The 20,985-nt window shown below is 45.1% G+C and overlaps 1 protein-coding gene across 1 annotated transcript in view; it reads left to right on the top strand.

Moving 5' to 3' along the window:
- The window catches only part of MAPK8IP2 (mitogen-activated protein kinase 8 interacting protein 2), a 114,750-nt gene that overhangs the window by 27,682 nt on the left and 66,083 nt on the right, over positions 1 to 20,985 (top strand). Inside the window, exons 2-3 of the mRNA XM_066634514.1 lie at positions 5,162 to 5,267; positions 17,999 to 18,232. Coding sequence (XP_066490611.1) covers positions 5,162 to 5,267; positions 17,999 to 18,232 — 340 coding nt within the window. The remainder of the gene's footprint in view (positions 1 to 5,161; positions 5,268 to 17,998; positions 18,233 to 20,985) is intronic.

Genomic DNA, 20,985 nt, shown 5'->3' with positions numbered 1-20,985 from the left:
TGCTGATGGATGATACAATGCAGAAACATAGGCTTTGATAGTCCACTACTTTCCACTCTTCTTGTTATTTGTCCAACCAACCCTTTCTTCACCCCAGACATGTTCTTTCCTCCATCAATTGTCACATTTCAGCTTACTCCAGTCCAGTTTGCATTCTAATAAAGACTTTTCTAATTCTTTGAAGATGTCTTCCCCAGTTGTTGTGTCATGCATGCTGTGCACTGATGCCAATTCTTGAGTCACATTAAATTCGCTGTCGACACCACGGAAGAACACCAGGAGCTGAGAGGTGTCACACACATCTGTAGACTCGTCGAGAGCCAGAGAGTATACCTGAAACTGGTTTGCCTTGTCTACAATTTGATGGACAATGTTGTTTCCAATATCTTCTAATCTTCGCCTTACAGTACTTCGTGACAGACTCACCATGTTGTAAGCACTTTCAAAACCTGGGTTTATCTCTTCCACCATATCCACTACACAGCCTTTGATTAGTTCTGCATCTGTGAATGGCTTCCCCTTTCTAGCCAATCTGTAGGTCACCTTGTAACTGGCCTTGGTCAGAGCTTCATTCTCTGTTCTCCTATGTGTGAACACAGCACGCTGTGACTCCAAATTTCGTTTGAGTTGCTCCAGTTTCTCAGAACGCTGTGCTCCTGTGTATTGCGAGTATGTCCTCTCATGCTTGGTCTCATAGTGGTGACGCAGATTGTATTCCTTGAGAACAGCAACGTTCTCATTGCAGATAAGGCACAGAGCTTTCTCATTGCAGTGTGTGAAAAAGTACTTGGTGCTCCATTCTGGGTTGAAAATACGGCCCTCCTTGTCCACTTTTCTCCTCTTTCTATCCATACCTGAGGGAAGTAATGAGACAGCAGTATTAGTAATGTCACTGATGTGTGTGAGCTCTCTCTTTCTCACTCATACACACACAAACGCAAGAACCTACCTCTTGGCCAGGAAAAAGCATACAAAGCCAGAAATACGTGGAGACATAAGCTGACTCTGAGGCAGGATGCCCCCACAGATATAACTTGTTCAGAAACAGGCAGGATGTGCCCTGAAGCACACACCTTTTGGCAAGGAAGAAAAAAGTAAAAGGTCAAGGAACACATGGAAATATCAGTGACAGAATAGTGGAGTTACATACACATTTTGCTGCACAAAACCCCACCCCTAAAGAAAGAGAATTTTTAAAAAATTATAAAAGCAGATATATCTGAGGGAGGAAATGGGAAACACCAGAGGGGGTGCTGCCCACAGCACATGGCCACAGCAACTGAGCAAGCATTTTAGAAACCAGAGGCAGACAATGCAGGGCTGGTGTGCATATTTTATCCAGGAAAAGGGGGGGGTGGAAGGAGGAGAGAAACCATTGGTAAAATTCCATAACACAGCAAGCGGTTTACAAACCAGAGGCAGACAATGCAGGGCTGGTGTGCATATTTTATCCAGGAAAAGGGGGGGGTGGAAGGAGGAGAGAAACCATTGGTAAAATTCCACAGCAGAGCAAGCACATATTTTGGGCAGGAAGGTTGCAGGCGGCAGTAAATAAAGAATAAAGTATTTCTAAATGGGGACTCACTCTTTGTTTCGAACCAAAGGAGCTCGCTCGCACGCTCTCCCGCCCACCCGCCCAACCTCTCTCGTGGAGGTGGCGACGCAGGTGCTCTGTCTCTCCCTGCTGCTTCAGGCTCCACGTGTTAACCGGGAGCTAGGCAGGGAGAGACTCAGTTTGTGCATGGGCACAAGTGCTTTCAGTGTTAAGGTAACACGAGACCTGCAAGTCTCGCGTTACTTTAACGCTATAAAAGGCCCTGCACAGTTCGCAAGGCTAGTCTTTCCCTCGCTGCCGGCAGCAAGGGAAAGACATATCATGAGCTCGCTGGGGCAGCGCGGGCCACGGTGATACTTCCGAGGGCCATGTGCCCATTGGAGGTGCACGACCCACCTGGGGGCCGGATGGGGACGCACCGCGGGCCGCAAGTGGCCCGCGGGCCGGGGTTTGGGCACCCCTAACCTAACGGACAATGACAATGCTAAGTTGCCCTGACTGGCTGGGAACTGGCCCTTCCTAGGTTCTTACCCTCCTACTTCAGTTCTCTTAGGCTGGACTGTTTTTTAACCTCAAGCTTGTTTTTATTTGAGTTTAAACTGAACTGGTTTAAGAGTTTTTTGGGTTTGGCAGAACTTGCATACTAAGGTTTAAATTCTGTTTAGCCCTGCTTATAAAATAGAGACACTAAGTGTGCTTTCTCCCTCTATTACCCTCTTCTCTTTAGTTTGGGCTCCTGCTCACAGGTCAACTCAGAGTGGACCTTTTAGATTTGTGCTGTAGCTCCCTGTCTAAATTATGCCTTCCTGCTTTTATTAAGTGTGCACCATCATTCATTCATTCATTCATTCATTCCTCTCACCTAGTTCCAATTTACTGAACCTTTAGATTATGTTCTAACTTAGATTAAGTTTAACTTGGGTTAATTATAGCGTTAATTTAAACAAAGTAGAAAAGCTTCCTTTCCACTTTATCCTCCTCTGTTTTATTTATTTTTCCAAGTGCCTTTACCTTTGGCTCTTACTCACAAGTAGGACTCTGCTCCTGCTCAGAGTAGGCCTATGTACACACTTACATATTTATTTTTATTGCCCTCACCTAGCTCCTGTGCCCTAACTTGCTGGACCTTAGAATCCAAATTATTGTGCCCCAACTTACTGGACCTTAGAACCCCTCCATCAGATTAGATTAGGTGCTAATTTAGGTAAAGCTTAGGTAAAGCTAAGCTAAAGGTAAAGCTAAATTTCCCGTTGATTTAAGATTAATTTAAAGTTAGAAAGGTTAGAAAGACAAAGAGTTAGAAAGAATGCTCTTACCTTCTCCTCCTCCTCTCCTCTTCACAACTCAGAGAGTCCTCCTTCTCCAGAACTCAGAGGTCCACTTGCCTTCTCCTTGTCCTCGCACAGATGCTAAACTTGCTGTGCCTTACCCTGGTACTTGGTTCCTGAGGCACTTGGTTCCCAGAGGCCATGTGCGCTTCTGCATTTCCTTGTATTTAATGCTGGGAGAAAAAGCAAAGCTACCTTAAGAAGGTGTTACAAGGCATTCCATATTCTGCACATGCACTTCCTTCCCTATCATATAGTGCATACAGTGCGGAGGGAGGAAGGATACAAAGGCAGAAGCAATGTTCTGTGGACACTGGGATCAGGCTGAGGAAGAAAAAATTGTCTGTGTTTGCTGTATCACGCTCTTGCTCACTTCCCTCCAGATAAATGAGAAGTGAGCTGCAGCGTGTATGCTTGGAGTGACAGGAGGTGGGAGTATAAAGCTGTTTGGAAAAGTTACCAGATGATGCAGTGAGAGCAAGAAAGCGAAGGAAGGGGAGATGGGCTGCCTCTGCACGATCATTGAGGGAGAGGAAACAACATTTAATTAGGGTGAAAGGCACTTTTATTTGAGGATTCTTTGGACCTCTTCCCTGATTTCCTGAGACTCAAATAGCATTCATTGATGACTCAGGCATTTACTCAAGTTTGAGGCCACTGACCAGTCAAGCAGCAGGGAAGTTCCAGCCAGGGGGCAGGGAAAGGTTAATGTTTTGCTTCTGCATTGAGCAGGAGGGGAGAGGCAGGACTGGGCTCTCTTGTTCATCTCTGCAGGAACCAGTGATCATTGGACAAAGGATTGGCAGTCTGAATTTTTTTGAGGGGTGAGGTAGAGCAGAAGCAGAAGGCGAAGGGGGTTATTTCCTTAGAACTGGTTGGAGAAACCCAGGGAGGATGAGGCAGTTTGTAGCAATCATGCTTTCCATTTGTATGGCTCCTGTGTGCTCTTCTGTTACTTGGGAGGAGTAAGCCTTATCGAACAACTGGTACAAATGTGACTAAATCTGAGTAGAGCTGCAAAGGATTGGGTCATACTGATAAACCTTCTATCTGCTGCATGTGACACTCCTCCCTCTTGCCACATCTGTCCCCACTCTCACAAAGTCTTTTTCACCCCCTCCAATCTTGTTTACAGATTGGATGGCGACAGCAAGGGTATAGTTAAAGAAAACTCATACACACACGCACCCACACACACAAGCACACACACACCAGCAACAGCTCCATTTTTTTCCATGGAGCCACACCTGACCCATGTATCAAAAAACTTGTGACTCAAGTCTTCAAATTACAAAAACACTCTGGTTGACTCAGAAAGTCCTCTCATTAGGACTCGCTTTGAAGTCGAATTGCAGGAGGTGGAAACTCATGACTCAAGTCAAGCCACACTGGATTTGCCTATCCTTGGACATTGAGCCAGTTGTGTCCTTGGAAGGGGGCTTGAAATGAGAAGGCAAATCTGTTGACTGCTACCTCTCTCCCTCCTGGGACACGTCAATGGCTAAGAACTGTATATAGCTAGGTCAGACTATTTGTGGTCCAGACCTCTGTTTCCAACCAAACAAATGGCTCTAAAGCAGGGGTCCACAAATGTTCAGCTGCCAGGGTTGCATCCCTCAGTCTTATTATTATGGTGAACTGGAGCAGGTCAATTTTAGAAAATAATATATGTATTTTGTGCATAACTCTTATAATTTTTGCAATAGGAGAAAAATATTTGTAGCAGCTGGGCTTCTTGTGCATGCTGTCTCAGTAAGAGTGACCCTGCAGCAGCAGTTGCTTCCTCCAGCAGGAGCAGGGAAGTGCATGGTGGTGGGTGGGATATGGTAGAATAGAATGAGGACTGGAGAGGGTTTATGTAATTGTGCCACAGGCTCAGTAGACTGGTCAAAATGTGTTCTGGGCTGGATGTGGGCTAGACATGGGAGCTAACAAACAAGGCATGTTGGTGACTTCTTATTGAAACCCAGTATATTCTGAAGTATACTGCAGCTGTATGTGGAGGTTCCATTTCATGATGTATAACACCAGCCCTCAACAGCTGCCATGAGTTCAATTAGGCCTGCTGAATGAAATGCGTTTGACACCACTTTCTTAGAAGGTGGAGTGTCCTCCCTCTCTTACTCACTCCCTTCAGCCTCACTAACTCTAACCTCTCTCTCCCTCCCTCCCTCCCTCCCTCCCTCCCTCCCTCTCTCTCTCTCTCTCTCTCTCTCTCTCTCTCTCTCTCTCTCTCTCTCTCTCTCTCTCTCTCTCTGTTCTGTTCTCTTTGCTCCAGGCCCCCTCAAGATATCAGCTTGGAAGAGTTTGACGATGAGGATTTGTCTGAAATCACTGATGACTGCGGCATTGGCCTGAACTATGACTCGGACCACTATGAGAAGGTGAGAGGATGCCACAGGATGTGTTGATGGCATCTGGCCTGGATGCCTTTAAAAAGGCAATTGGACAAATTTCTGGAGGAAAAATCCATCACGGGTTACAAGCCATGATGTGTATGCGCAGCCTCCTGATTTTAGAAATGGGCTATATCAGAATGCCAGATGCAAGGGAGGGCACCAGGATGAGGTCTCTTGTTATCTGGTGTGCTCCCTGAGGCATTTGGTGGGCCGCTGTGAGATACAGGAAGCTGGACTAGATGGGCCTATGGCCTGATCCAGTGGGGCTGTTCTTATGAGAGGCAAGATAAGTTCATGGTGGACCCAAAGAGCCAGGCACCAGACAGAGGAAGACCAGGTGTCTTCCTCAGCACAGTAACCCCAAGAAAAGCAGCTGGGCACCATCTCTATGGGAGTCCCATTCTCCCCATTCATTACACCCCTGCAGCTGTGGCACTGGAGCCACTTCATTGTCATATTATTGTTATGGGAACATCGAGGCTTGCCACCTATTGTATCAAGGCAGCTGACTTAGTTTTTACTTTGAAAAATACATGGCTAAGTAGCTATGCCTGTTCATGCATACAGCAACCATGAGACTGAGGTAGAATACCATAATCCCCATTCTACAGATGGAAAACTGAACCCAGCATGTGTTTTGCCTATGGCAACATAAACAATCCTGGCAGAGGTGAGGAAACTGCAGAAACCAGGACTCAATCTGTCACTCACAGATCACACTGGTTCACAAAAACTACAAGGCAGTAATTTGTGATTAATACCAATTCTAAAACCTGTGACCAGAATTTTCTTTCCCTAGTTTCTAACCCCCCAGTGTTGAGGCCACCTTGTCCTCCTGGCTCTGCTTCTGGGCCTTCAAGAGCAACTGGACATGCAGAACTTGTGGATAGGTGTTCCCATGCATGGAGATAAAAAGATGGAAAAATCTGCATGCCAGGCTTTCAAAATACTAAGAAAGTAGGGACATGTAGGCAGAGATGGAAAAATCCAGTGTGGTTTGACTCAATGAAATCTAGAGTCCCCACCCCCACAACTTGACTTGAAAAAGTCATAATGGAGGCACTTTCCAAGTCTCTGAGTCACCCTTTTGCAACTTTAAAGGACTCAAGTCAAGTCACTCCCCCCTTTAAAAAGCCCTGGTTCTCCCTCTCTCTCTTTCTCTTTGTAAGGGGGGTTGGGGAGTCTCCTGATGTCTCTACTCATCTGTAAACAGAGCTGGAGAGGGTGGGAGGGACTGCAAGAGATGGGACTGAAGTGGCTTAGATACATGGGCTAAGGCAAGGGGAAGGGTCCCATTCATCATTTTGTCCTATCCTGGTTTCAGTTTGTGTGTGCTGTGGTTTGTGTGAGGGTCACACGCAGCAGTTGCAAGGCTTACCAGAACAACCCAAACCTTGGCAGCTCTACTCAAAAATAGACCCACTGCAGTTGGTCATTCAATAAGCCTGGTAGAGCCATGCCATGAATTTCCCTGGAATGACTAGGAACCACCTTCCCCTGACTTCTTTCCTCATTCATTCAAGGAAAGAACCTCCTCCCCCTCCTTGGGCTTCTGCAGCCAATTGTAAGGCAAGAACGCCCTTAGATCTTCCTCCTGCGTCCAATGATCATCCGTTCCTTTCTTCCTATCACAGATGAGCCAAAAGTCTGCTCCTGCCTCCCCCCATTTATTGCAAAAGCAAACAGGAAGTTCCTTGCATTATGGCCGGAACTTCCTGCTTCTTGCCTGTCTGAATGATGGCAGCACAAGATCTTTTACACAAGATCTTTTATTTACTTGAAATAAGTAAGCAAGCACACCCAGGCAGAGTCCGGCAGACTCAAGTCAGCATATGTAGGGATGAGAGCCAAGTCAGGGGCCCCCTGATTTGATTGTTTTTCAGTCTTGCATGCATGTGACTCATAAGTCAATGAGACACCGAAAAATGCATTTTTGTGACTTGAGTCTGAGTCACATGATTTGAGCTCCCATCCCTGCATGTAGGTGTGTCTCAGCAACCCCAGTGGTTTTAATGGATAAGGGGATTTTAATGAAGGCAATCTCTCTGGGGAGGGGGAGCACGCAATCTGTGAAACTGGCCTTCTGTGGAAGTGGAGACCTGCTGGTTGGCTCTGGTTGTCTCTGTTCAACTTTTGTCAGGGGGCTGCTGAGCCAACTTCAACTGACCTGGCAGATGGCAGCCACCTGAAAGATACTCCTGAGTCAACATGAGCTGTCTGCTGAGTCAAGAATTAGCATTTTGTCAGGGCTTCTCCCCTCACACCATCCCTTCAGGTCAACACTTGGCAGCTCAGAGCACTGTAGAGCAGGACAAAGAAGCAGCCAGAGTGAGCAGAAATGGTTACCAAGTTTTAACCCAGAAGTCTCTGGGAAGAAGGGACTACCAAACACAAACTGAAACCAGGATAGGACAAAATGATGAATGGGACCCTTCCCCTTGCCTTAGCCTATGTATCTAAGCCAGTGGGACACAACTGATACTTCTCTGAGAACATAGTGCAAGGAAAATGATATGTTTATTTTAAAGAAAGTCATAAAGGGCACAGCTATACAGCAGCGAGCAAAGCTATAGAGATGAGTTATTTTTCTGGGGATTTTGAATCTAAGTGATGATGTTTGTCCATCGTTTTTGAAGAAGACCTTGACATCTAACAGGTTGTGGACTGTCCACGGTGTGTCTGCAGGTGACTGATAAGGCCAATACGGGCACGGAATGTTCTGCCACATGTTGGGCAGACATGTGTAGGCACCACTGTTGCAGCATTTGCAGCTCTGGCTTTACAGAGTACTCGCTTCTCTTGTGCTATGGTTGTCCTTCTGGCTTCAGATGTCTGGCAGCCTTGGTGGATCAGCGTGCGCCATGTCGATCAGTCTTGTGCCAGGATTTCCCAACTGGTGGTGTCAATATCCAGGGACTTGAGAGAGGCTTTCAGTGTGTCTTTATATTGCTTCTTTTGTCCCCCGTGCGATCGCTTTCCTTGAGACAGCTCACCATAGAAGAGCTGTTTAGGGATGCGGTGGTCTGCCCAGCATGTCTGGGCTTTCATCAGCAGGGTGCATCTGAGTGCTACCTAACAGACTGTTGAAAATATTATCTTCATAATGTGACATTCTTTATCACAGATTTGTTTGGTTTTATCTACAGCCAGCAGTGGTGTAGTTAGTGAGGGTAGAGGACAGGCCATCCTCTGTGACATCCTCGAAGGGGAGGTTACACTACTAGTGGCCAAAATTTTGGAAACCTTTGTATTTATGAAGAAAAATATACAGTTTTATATTATTTAAAAGATAATTTAATGAAGAATATAATAAAAATCATATTGGATTATATGTATTATATTCAAAGTTATAGCCAAATAATAGTAAAGACAAACATAACTGACTTGTATAACAAAAATAAGATTCCGTTAATTCAAACATGACTAATAAGAATGATTTTTCTGAGAGTGAGTGGAGAGACATAGCATGAAAGCATTAAAGTGTTAGTATGAGTTTGCATTCACTTCAATGTATCAGAGCTAATATTAGGACTCGTATTCAGTTGTATATGAATGCATTGGACTGACCTCAAAACTGACCAATGAGTCTGAGAGCTAATGAGGTGTTATGATGACACAGCAATGAACCAAGAAGATGTTATTATGAGTCAACTCCCTTTTACCTGTATCAGAGTTAATACAAGAACTTCTGTTCAGTTGTGTGAGTGTCATAGTGTTGGCCACTTTTTTCTGTTGGTTACTGATTGGTTGGGCAACTTGTACTGCTCTATAGTGAAATAAATAAAGTTAATGGGGGTGACATCAGAGCAGGTGACACCAACCCCAGTGATGTCATTGGTGGGAAGGTTGGATGTTGTACACTGGTTTAGATGACTTTTAAAGTGGAGTCTAAACATTTGTGGTGGACTATAGTCTAACCATGTTAACCTTATTAACCACGATAGCTACATTGAACCTCCAGATGCAGGGACAGTATGTCACAGGGACGGGCTTGAGCACCATCTTAACTTCAGAGCCCAGGTCGACCAGGCAGGTAGACCTGGGCTTCTGGTTGAACTTCAATCTCTGTGGTTGAGGTTTGCTGGGTGGGTAGACCTTGGCTCCTACCTGGAGTTGGAACCTAGAGCTACCTACTGGGTAGACTTTGACTCTCATTCTGACTGCCCTCTGAAGCTGCATCTTCCAGGTGGGTAGACCTAGGCTCCAGGTTTAACTTTGATATCCATGGCAAAGGTTTGCTGGGCAGGTAGAACTGGATTCCTATTTGTAGGGGATGTCAAAAGTTTATGGACCCCGGGTGCCAAATGACCTTTGTACGCTACTGCCTCCATCAATCTGTCCATATCCCTTTTAAAGGCATCTAAGTCTTCAGGTGCATTCACCACATCATGTGGCAAAGAGTTCCACAGACTAATTACATGCTAGGTAAAGAAATATTATCTTTTGTCTCTTCCAAATCTCCCATGCTCAATTTTAGTGTTTGTCCCTTGGTTCTGGTGTTGTGTGAGAAGGAAAAGGGCATGCCTGTATCAATCTATTACAGGTCCAGTCTATTTATACATGGATTTTTTATACACAGATTTGACTCAACACAAATGGCCATTGCAAATGAGAAGGAATGTGCTGATCCCTGGAGAGGGGGAAAAATGCACCCCTTTAAAATCAGTTTAAAAAACTGAACAGTAACAATAGCCTGTTGAGAGAGGGCAGAGGGCAGCTAGCTGACAATCCATCAATCCTCCTCTCTTCAGGCGATCCCTCCCTTCCCCCTGAACATGTGAAAGAAAAGTGATCCTTTTGCATTGGTGAAGGGAGGGACTGAGTGTAAGCTCTCAGTTCTTTGTAAGCTCTTGGAGGAGGACTGATTGATGGATTGTCTTGTTAATGACTCTTATCTTGCATCACAAAGGTCAGCAAGGCTGTTTTTAAATCAATGGAGCAAAGAAACTTTGTTATTTATAGTGCATTTTTTTGCCATCCACCTGAGTGCTTGGAATGGAACACTCTTCAGCCTAGAAAAGAGACACCTGAGGGGGGCATGATTGAGACATACAAAATTATGCAGGGGATGGACAGAGTGGATAGGGAGATGCTCTTTACACTCTCACATAACACCAGAACCAGGGGACATCCACTAAAATTGAGTGTTGGGAGAGTTAGGACAGACAAGAGAAAATATTTCTTTAATCAGTGTGTGGTTGGTCTGTGGAACTCCTTGCCACAGAATGTGGTGACAGCCTCTGGCCTGGACACGTTTAAAAGGGGATTGGACAAGTTTCTGGAGGAAAAATCCATTACGGGGTACAAGCCACGATGTGTACGTTCAATCTCCTGATTTTAGAAATGGGCTATGTCACAATGCCAGATGCAAGGGAGGCCACCAGAATGAGGTCTTTTGTTATCTGGTGTGCTCCCTGGGGCATTTGGTGGGCCGCTGTGAGATACAGGAAGCTGGACTAGATGGGCCTATGGCCTGATCCAGTGGGGCTGTTCTTATATTCTTAACTACAATTCCCAGGAGGCCTTGCAGGTCTTCTTGTTGTCTGGTGTGCTCCCTGGGGCATTTGGTGGGCCGCTGTGAGATACAGGAAGCTGGACTAGATGGGCCTATGGCCTGATCCAGTGGGGCTGTTCTTATGTTCTTATGTAACCCATGTGAATAATTAGTCTCAACTTATATTATTATTATTAGTAGTAGTAGAATTTATATCCCACCTTTCCACTCCAGAAAGGAGCATTCAAGGCAGCTAACAAATAAAATATGAAAACCATGAAAAATATAAATAAGTATAAAAATCAAACATTTAAAAACAATAAACACAAACAAAACAAGGTTCCCCCCCCAAAAGAAGAAAAGGCCATGCCCCCTTGTGTCAACATTAAAAGGTTTGTGTAAATAAAAAACTCTTAAGCCCCCACCGAAAGGACTCTAGAGAGGGAGCTCTTCTCAACTCTAGGGGAAGGGAGTGCCACAAATAGGGAGCCACCACCATGAAGGCCCTCTTTCTTGCCGCCATCCCCTTCACCTCCACTGGTGACAGCACATTCAGAAGGGCCCCCTCTGATGACCTGAGAGGATGGGTCGGATTGTATGGAAGGAGGCAGTCCCTCAAATACCCTGGACCTGAGCCACGTAGGGCTTTAAATGCCCAAACTAGCACTTTGAATTCAACCCAGAAACGAAATGGCAGTCAGTGTAGCTGCTGAAGCAGTGGTCCGACTGAGTCAAACCGACAAGCCCCAGCAATCACTGGGCAGCCACATTTGCACTAATTGCAGTTTCCGGACCGTTTTCAGAGGCAGCCCATGTAAAGTGAATTGCAGTAGTCTAATCTGGATGTCACTAGGGCTTGGGTCACCGTGGCTAGGTCTGAGTGACTCAGGTATGGTCGCAGCTGGCAAATCAGCCAAAGCTGAGTAAAGGCTCCCCTGGCCACAGCCACCACCTGGGAATCCAGGAGCAGCTGCGGATCCAGGATCATCCCCAAGCTGTGGAGCTGCTCCTTCAGAGGGAGTGCAACCCCATTTAGAACAGGATAATCGTCTAATACCCGGGTCTTAGACTTCTGGACGAAGAGAACCTCTGTCTTATCAGGATTCAATTTCAGCTTGTTTGCCCACATCTAGCTCCTAACAGCCTCCAGCCAGTGGTCCAGAGCTTTGACTGCCTCCTTGAAATCAGGAGGAAAGGAGAGAAAGAGCTGGGTGTCATCAGCATTGACACCCACTCTCTGCTTCCTGGCCTCCAACCAGTTCTCAATCCACGAGAGGACCTGTCCTCTAATTCCCTGACTGTGGAGTTTTTTTCAGTAGCCTTTGGTGAGGGACCGTGTCAAACGCCTTCTGAAAGTCCAGATATATAATGTCCACGGGTTCTCCCGCATCCACATGCCTGTTGACCTTTTCAAAGAATTCTATAAGGTTTGTGAGGCAAGACTTACCCTTACAGAAGCCATGCTGACTCTCCCTCAGCAAGGCCTGTTCGTCTATGTGTTTTGAGATCCTATCTTTGATGAGGCATTCCACCATCTTACCCGGTATGGATGTTAGGCTGACCGGCCTATAGTTTCCCGGGTCCCCCCTCTTTCCCTTTTTAAAAATAGGCGTGACATTTGCTATCCTCCAATCTTCTGGCACCGTGGCCGTTTTGAGGTTGCCATGGCAGCCATGAAGTCCTGAGCCGCAATCGACCTGGGGGCCTCGGCATGGATGTTGAAGTCCCCCAGCACTAAAAGTTGAGGGCACTCCAACACCACGCTCAAGATCACTTCAGTCAGCTCAGGCAGGGAGACTGTTGAGCAGCACGGCAAACAGTACACCAACAGAATCCCTATTCTGTCTTACCCCTCCAACATGACATGAAGGCACTCAAACCACATGGACGGCTGGACAGGGTACCTGGTAAGATGGATGGTATCATGATAGACCAGGGGTCTCCAAACATTTTGACCAGAGGGCTGCATGAAATATCTGGCACAGTGCTGAGGGCCGGAAAAAAAACTTAAATATAAAATTTAAATAAATAAATTAGAGATGGAACTTTGATGAATGAATAAATGAATGAATGGGCTCGTTTACTCAACCTCTCCTGCCCTTAGAACACCCTCCAGATACTATCAGAGCACAGCTCTGGTCATGTTCAGTCAAGTGGGCCAGAGGCTTTTAAGGAACAAGAGGCTGGTTGCGGGCCGGATAGATGCATCTGGCCCCCGGGCTGGGGTTTGGAGACCCCTGTGATAGACCATTGCAACTTCACCTCCTCGTCCCTGTAGTTGTGGCTGCTGCAGTACCCGAAAACCTGGGGGACAGATCTGGGTTAGGCCTACACCTCCCATCTCATCCAGCCAGGTTTCCCTGATACATGCCAGGTCAGTGCCCTCATCCAGGATTAAATCCTGGATGAGTCAAGCCTTATTATTCACTGACCTAGCATTCAAAAGCAGCAGTTTCAGACACAGGGGATCATTGCCCAGAGTGCCAAGGGACAGAGGGATGGGGGAAGGGTGAGAAAGAGGGACAGTCTGTCTATGACAGACCCTCGTTCTCCTGGAACGGCCTTCCCGACTCTCACCGCCATATCTTCTGTAACCCACCACTCTATTAATGGTGACTGCACTCCTACCCCCCAACTCCCTCAAGATGTCAAACATATTGCCCTTTGGCAGGGTTGACCCACAAACCACACAACCTTGACCACACACTCCACTCGGCAATCAGTCACTCACACTTCACTGTAAAATTATTACTACATACAACATCCCCTCTCACTGAACTCTCATGACCCCTGTCCTCCTCTCATGGAGCCAGAGGACACCAACTTCTCCTTGGGATCCTTGATCCAAGACCAAAGGTAACACTCCTGAATCACAACCAAAACTCACAATACACCTCCTCAACCACCCACTCACAATCCTGCATTCATTCTGACACAAACACTAATACTGACACAGTGCCTCCTAGCCCCTTCCAGAAGTCCAATCAAAACAAATAGCAAGGCACTGCATAAAAGGGTATAGAGCTGGTGATCAGGGATCCAAGATGATGAGCCACTCAGCAACAGTGGCCACAGCAAAGACTCATACAGTCTCCTGATCCACTGTCTTGATCCACTGGTGAAGAGCCAAGGGCAAAAAGCCCTTTGACTCTTGCCCTTCAGCTCTTCCCCTTTGGCTCGTGCCTCTGGCATGCCAGAGGCTGATGTATCTGAAGATGTGGGGAAGAGAAGGAGGAGAAAAGGCAGTTGGAGTCCAGCAGCTGGCCCACAGGTGTTCCACTCCTTCTCCTTGGCCTGCTGCAGCCTTCTCTCCCAGCTGTTTTACTGAGTGGAGGCTGTTCCCTCTCCACTCACTCCTCCCTCCACTGCTCAGGCAATCTTATCTATCCCTTACATAATTTTCTTTGTCTCCAGCTACAATTCTATATGCACATTCTTGGGAATAAGCCATGTTGAACATAAAAGGACTTACTTCTGAGTAGACAAACCTAGGATTGTGCTGTCAATTATGACCCTCCTCCAATTGATTTCTTCTTTCTAGATGAAAAAGCCTCAAATGCTGTAGCCTTTCCTTATCTGCCATTTTGCTGCCCAGTCTCCTAGTTTGGAGAGATCCTTCTGGAGCTCCTCACAATCACTTCTGGTCTTCACCACTTGGAAAAGTTTGGTGTTGTCTGCAAACTTAGCCACCTCGCTGCTCAACCCTGTCTCCAGGTCATTTATGAAGAGGTTGAAAAGCACCGGTCCCAGGACAGATCCTTGGGGCACACCACTTTCCACCTCTCTCCATTGTGAAAATTGCCCATTGACACCCACTCTCTGTTTCCTGGACCTCAACCAGTTCCTAATTCAGGAGAGGACCTTCCCTCTGAGGGGTTTTCTCAGCAGCCTTTGGTGAGGGACTGTGTTGAATGCCTTCTGAAAGTCAGATATATAATATCCATTGGTTCTCCCACATCCACAAGCCTGTTGACCTTTTCAATTAATTCTAAAAGGTTCGTGTAAAGGCTTATCTTTACAGAATCCATGCTGATTCTCCCTCAGCAAGGCTTGTTCGTCTATGTGTTTTACGATTTTATCTTTGATGAGGCATTCCACCATCTCATCTGGAGCAGATGTTAGGCCAACCGGCCTATAGTTTCCCGAGTCCCCTCTCCTTCCCTTTTTAAAGATCAGTGTGACATTTGTAACCCTCTAATCCTCTGGCACCATGGCGTTTTGAAGGACATGTTGCATATTTTAGTCAAGAGATCAGCAACTTCATTCTTCAGTTCCTTTATAACTCTTGGCTGGATGCCATCTGGGCCTGGTGACTTATTGATCTTTAATTTATCAATTATGTCTGAAATCTCTTTTCACCTCTATCTGACTTAAATCCTTGATCAAGAGGGGATGTTCAGGCAGTGGTATCTGTCCAATGTCTTCTGTCATGAAGACAGATATAAAGAACTCATTTAATTTCTCTGCCATCTCTTCCTTTTATCTCCCTTTCCCTTCCTTACCATCCAGAGGTCCAGCCACTTCTCTGGCGGGTTTCCTGCTTCTAACATATTTGAAGAAGCTTTTATTATTCCCCTTAAAGTTGCTGGCCATGCGTTCCTCATAGTCTCTCTTGGCCTCCCGTATCACCTTCTTACATTTCTTTTGCCAAAGTTTATGTTCCTTTTTATTCTCCTCATTAGGGCAAGACTTCCATTTACGGAAGGAAGCTTCCTTGCCCTTTATTTCCTCTATAATTTTGTTTGTTAGCCATGGTGGCACCCTTCTGAACTTAGTTGAACCCTTCTTCCTTTGTGGTATACACTTCTGCCGGACCTCTATTATTGTTTTAAACAGCTTCCACACACTCTGCAGAAATTGAACCCTCTTTCGCTTCCCTTTCAACTTCTTCCTAAGTGGCCTCCTCATTTGAGGGAAGTCCGCCCTTCAGAAGTCAAGGGTTTTTGTGTTAGATTTATTTGGCACTCTTCCCCCTCCATGCAAGGTGAAACTAATTGCAGCATTGTCACTGTTCCCCAATGGCTCAGTAACATTGACATCTCTAACCCGGTCCTGAGTGCCACACAATATTAAATCCAGAGTCATCTATCCTCTGGTGAGCTCCATGACTAGCTGCTCTAAGGCACAGTCATTTAACATGTCAAGAAATCTGGTCTCCTTTTCGTGACCAGAACACAAGTTGACCCAGTTGATGTGAGGATAATTGAAGTCCCCCATGATTACAACCCTGTACAGTAACAACCCAATGGCTCAGTAACATTACAACCCAATTGGCTCAGTAACAACCCAATGGCTCAGTAACATTGACATCTCTAACCCGGTCCTGAGTGCCACACAATATTAAATCCAGAGTCATCTATCCTCTGGTGAGCTCCATGACTAGCTGCTCTAAGGCACAGTCATTTAACATGTCAAGAAATCTGGTCTCCTTTTCGTGACCAGAACACAAATTGACCCAGTTGATGTGAGGATAATTGAAGTCCCCCATGATTACAACCCTGTCCCTTCTTGACTCCTCCCTGATTTGTTTCCTCATTTCAAGGTCCCCTTCTGGTTTCTGGTCCAGGGGACAACAGCATGCCCCCATATTATATTGCTTCTCAAACCTGGTAATTTAACCCACAGTGATTCTATGGTGAAGTCGAACCTGCCTTCAATCTCTACTTTATTGGATTCCACCCCTTCTTTAATATAAATGACTACCCCACCACCAGCACGCCCTTCTGTGTCACTCCTATAGAGTTTATAGCCTGGGATTGTGGTGTCCCACTGGTTCTCTGCATTCTACCATGTTTCTGTTATGCCCACTATGTCAATGTTTTCCCTTGTCACCAGACATTCCAGCTTTCCCATATTTGCTTGGAGACTTTGGGCATTAGCATAAAAGTGCTTGTATATGAAGTCCCCCAAGATGGGCTGCTTACTCTCTCTTTTATCTTTGCAGTCTCTCATTTTGCTGGATGGGCTATCACATCCCATCATGTTTCTGCTCCCAATTCCTACTCCTACTTTGTCCCTGCCTTGTTGTTCTCTAACCTTCCCATCCTCATTCCATAGAGATGAGAAGTCCCGAACTAGATGCCCCTCAGCTCATATCTACTTTCCCCCAGAAAATATCCAGAATATTCCCAGATTATCCAGAGAGGGTTAGAAAAATATTCCCACCTGGAATTCTGGATCTTACCTGCCACTCAGCACAGACAATTCTGAGCTAGTTTGTAAAGGGGATCTCCCACATTCACGGATCAGTTATATAAGCAGTTTCAGATATCTGTAGATAGGATCTGCAGAATCCGGCATGCTCCCCTCCTCCATGTACCCTGTCCAGGGATGAGGGGACCACCCAGAGGATTTCTGAGCCTTGCTGGGGCTGCATGTATCTGCCCGAAGCCTCTACAGGCCTCAGAACAACAAAAAAAAGTGACCCAGTTTTATCGTAAAACTGGAAGTGATGTTTTCATTGTCTTATAAGGCATTCTGAGGCCTTGGGAAGCCCCAGAGGGGCTTCAGAATGCCTTATACAGCAATCAAAAGTCACTTCTGGATTTATGATAAAACTGGAAGTTGTTTTTTTAAACTCTGACATTCTGAAGCTTACAGAGGCTACTGGCCTCTGCATGGTTCAGATCACCCTCCAGAGGTGAATGGAGCACAGCTCCCCTGGACTCTGATGGGGGCTCTCATATTCACGGATTCAGCTATCTGCGGGGATTCTGGAATGGAACCTCTGTGACTACAAGGACATGCCTGTACACGGTTGCTTGGGATGTTCTCATGTAAGTCTGAGGAAGCTGAAGAGTCAGGACAGAGCTGGTTTTCTTAACTTCACAACGTGTTCTTCAGAGTTGTAGCCATGTCAGTGGTAGGACTGGTCAGAGGCTAGTCAAGGACCTGTGTGAATCAAACCTGTGTGAAGCATCAGAATTCTGGAATTTTTGGCCATTTGATCAGGAGATCAAATTTGGCCATTTCCACAGGAAAATTTGGCCATTTTTGAAAAAAGTTGGATTTTTTTTTTTAATTCCAGGTCTTTCCAATTTGTTTTTATATTGTTTTCTATTTTCATGGTACTGAGTTCATGATGTTTTTTTGACATTATTGTTTAATATGTATTCTAAACCACTTTGTGAATTTTATATTTAATGGTGTGTAAATTGCCTATAAATTCTATAAATTATGGAGAGGGGTAGCAAGTCTGTTATTCCCATGCGTTGTCTTCCAGGACTACCTGGTGCTAGAAAGATGTGAGAAGTCCCACCCCATTTGCACCTTCCAGGATGATTTCCAGGAGTTTGAGATGATTGATGACAATGAAGAGGAGGAGGAAGAAGAGGAGGAAGAGGAAGGGAATGAGCTAGAAGAAATGCTACCTTCCCCTTCTAAACCTTCACTCACCCCTGAGGAGGCCAAGAAGCATCGGCCCACCACTCTCAAGCTGATTGCAGCAGGCACACAGGTGAGGGGGAGTGCAAAACTCATCTTCAGCATATATTCAAGATAAATCTTTCCAAGCAAAATCTTGGAATAGGCTTCTCCAACCAGTAATGGGTTACTCCAGTGTCATATTGGTCTAGCTTTGCCTAAAGCAAAAGCCAGTTATTTCCTTTGTTTTAAATATAACTATCCCAACATGTTGTCCAAATAACTTATTACAGTGATGGTGAGGAAAAGCACAGTTTAAAAGATTCCAGTAAGTATAAAAATGTATCTGCCATTCAGAAAAGCCACTCAGCATATGTCTTTCTCTCAAAAACTTTGCAAGGGAGATCTGACTTAGAGAGAATGACTTGCCCAGGATCAGTCACTGATCACCCTGTGAGCCACCAAATGCCCCAGGGAGCACTCAAGACAAGAGCACACTAGACACTAGAATGCCAGATGCAAGGGAGGGCACCAGGATGAGGTCTCTTGTTGTCTGGTGTGCTCCCTGGGGCATTTGGTGGGCGGCTGTGAGATACAGGAAGCTGGATTAGATGGGCCTATGGTCTGATCCAGTGGGGCTGTTCTTATGTTCTTATGACAAGAGACCTCATCCTGGTGCCCTCCCTTGCATCTGGCATTCTGATATAGCCCATTTCTAAAATCAGGAGGTTGCACATAAAGATCATGGCTTGTAACCCATGATGGATTTCTCCTCCAGAAATTTGTCCAACCCCCTTTTAATGTGTCCAAACTGGCATTACGCCAGACGCCATCACCACATCCTGTGGCAAGGAGTTCCACAGACTAATAATTTACTTAGTCATATTAAGTAAAAGCAACACTAATCTTTGAAATATGCATTTAATAATTAATTCCAACCTTTTTGTCAATTAATTTTTTCTTATTCCATTATTGTATCCCACATCAGATGTTTTACCTAGTTACTCATATGCTTTAACCAACTCCATACAGGATTCAAATGTACCTCTCCCCTTCCCAACTTCTTAAATGTTCATTTTTTAATTTCCTCTGTATCTCTTGCTCATGCCCACTTCCCATTCTTCACAATCAACCTGCACATCCTCTGCTAATTCTCTAACCTTTTAACTTTTTCCTGCTCTGATCATCTCCTTTACCGGTGGGTCTAATCCAATTTGATTCTCCTCTATCCTCCTCTCACTGGCGTCCATCTGCACATCATTTTTTTGGGCTTAATTTCTGTTCCTTGCAGTTTCTCTGTTTCTTAAGCTTTCTTCTTTTGCTTTTCTTCTGATAATTTTTCTCTTTTTTCAACTCAACATCAGTGTTTCAAAGTTTTTGTAGCATTTCTTCAATTTTTGCATCCATCTTTTTCTCAATTCTTTTTCTCTCCAAAAGCTGTTGCAGAAGCAGTACAGTGAGTGGAGTCTGCAATACTTTTGCCTCCATGATCTGTTTTTTAACTGTAAAGCTTCTTTGTCTATATGTTTTAAGGTTTTATCTTTGATGAGACTTTCCACCATCTTACTGGAACAGACGTTAGGCTGACTGGCCTGTAGTTTCCTGGAGGAACTTATTCACCAGCAGTTCCCCCAAAAGCAAAATATGTACAGAATAGATTGGCATTAAAGGCAATTGACAACACTCTATTCCAGCCATTTTCAACCACTGTGCCGTGGCGCACTGGTGTGCCGCGAATGGTCCCCAGGTGTGCTGCGGGAATTTGGAACAGAGTCATTTATCTATAGGACCATTAGGGGATGTGAACTCCCACTGACAGCACAGTGTGCCTTGTCAAAAAGCTGATGGTGTGCCTTGACCATTTTAGTGCCTTGCCACTGTGCTGCGAGATGAAAAAGGTTGAAAATCACTGATCCATTCCAATTATTTTCAATCTTTTTCATCTCACTGCACACTGACAAGGTACTAAAATTGTTAAGGCACACTATTATTTTTTTGGTAATTGACAAGCATGCCATGCTGTTGGTTGGGGGCTCACATCCCCCAATGGCCCTATTAAAAACTGATCCTCCACCAAACTCCCACAGCATACCCACAGACCATTCATGGCACACCAGTGTGCCACAGCACAGTGGTTGAAAATGGCTGCTCTATTCTAATTGTAGCATGATTCCAGACCAAGCATCCTATGGGGCATATTAAGAAAGCCAACCTTCCAACTGAGAAATGACCTAAGGTGGAGAATAACAACAACAACAACAACTACTACTACTACTACTACTACTACTACTACTACTACTACTACTACTACTACTACTACTACTACTACTAGGTATTTATATACCGCCTTTCTGGTCATCGGATTACTCCTCTGACTTTATTCAAGGCGGTTTAAACCGCTTTGTAAAAGCGGTATATAAATACTGTTAATAATAATAATAATAATAATAATAATAATAATAATAATAATAATAATAATAATAATAAAAATCCCTGAAGGAGATGTTTACAATCATAGAGGTTCTCTCTTTTGAGAACCAACAACATTTCAGAATGGATCATCGTGGTTTGGTCTCACTTCTGGCCTCCAGTTCTCCCACACAGGCTGACAAGCAGCTCCATCTCTCACATGGAGGGCAGAATCACTTTAGTGAATAGAATCACTAAAGACATACTTTTGGGATACAGGATCAGCATAAGGGATACAGGATTTTATTTCTCAAAATGTAAAAGGTTGCAATGAGCGGGACAATGAACTTTAGTGAAACCCCAGCACCAAATATCAGGTCACTCAATGACTCATTTACAAATGACAGTGAAACCACATTTTAAACTGAGGTGTTCATT

The sequence above is a fragment of the Tiliqua scincoides genome, chromosome 7 (genome assembly GCF_035046505.1).
Source record: "Tiliqua scincoides isolate rTilSci1 chromosome 7, rTilSci1.hap2, whole genome shotgun sequence".
NCBI lineage: Eukaryota > Metazoa > Chordata > Lepidosauria > Squamata > Scincidae > Tiliqua > Tiliqua scincoides.
Note: the sequence above shows the minus strand (reverse complement) of the source record. Positions and strands in the feature narration are given on the sequence as shown.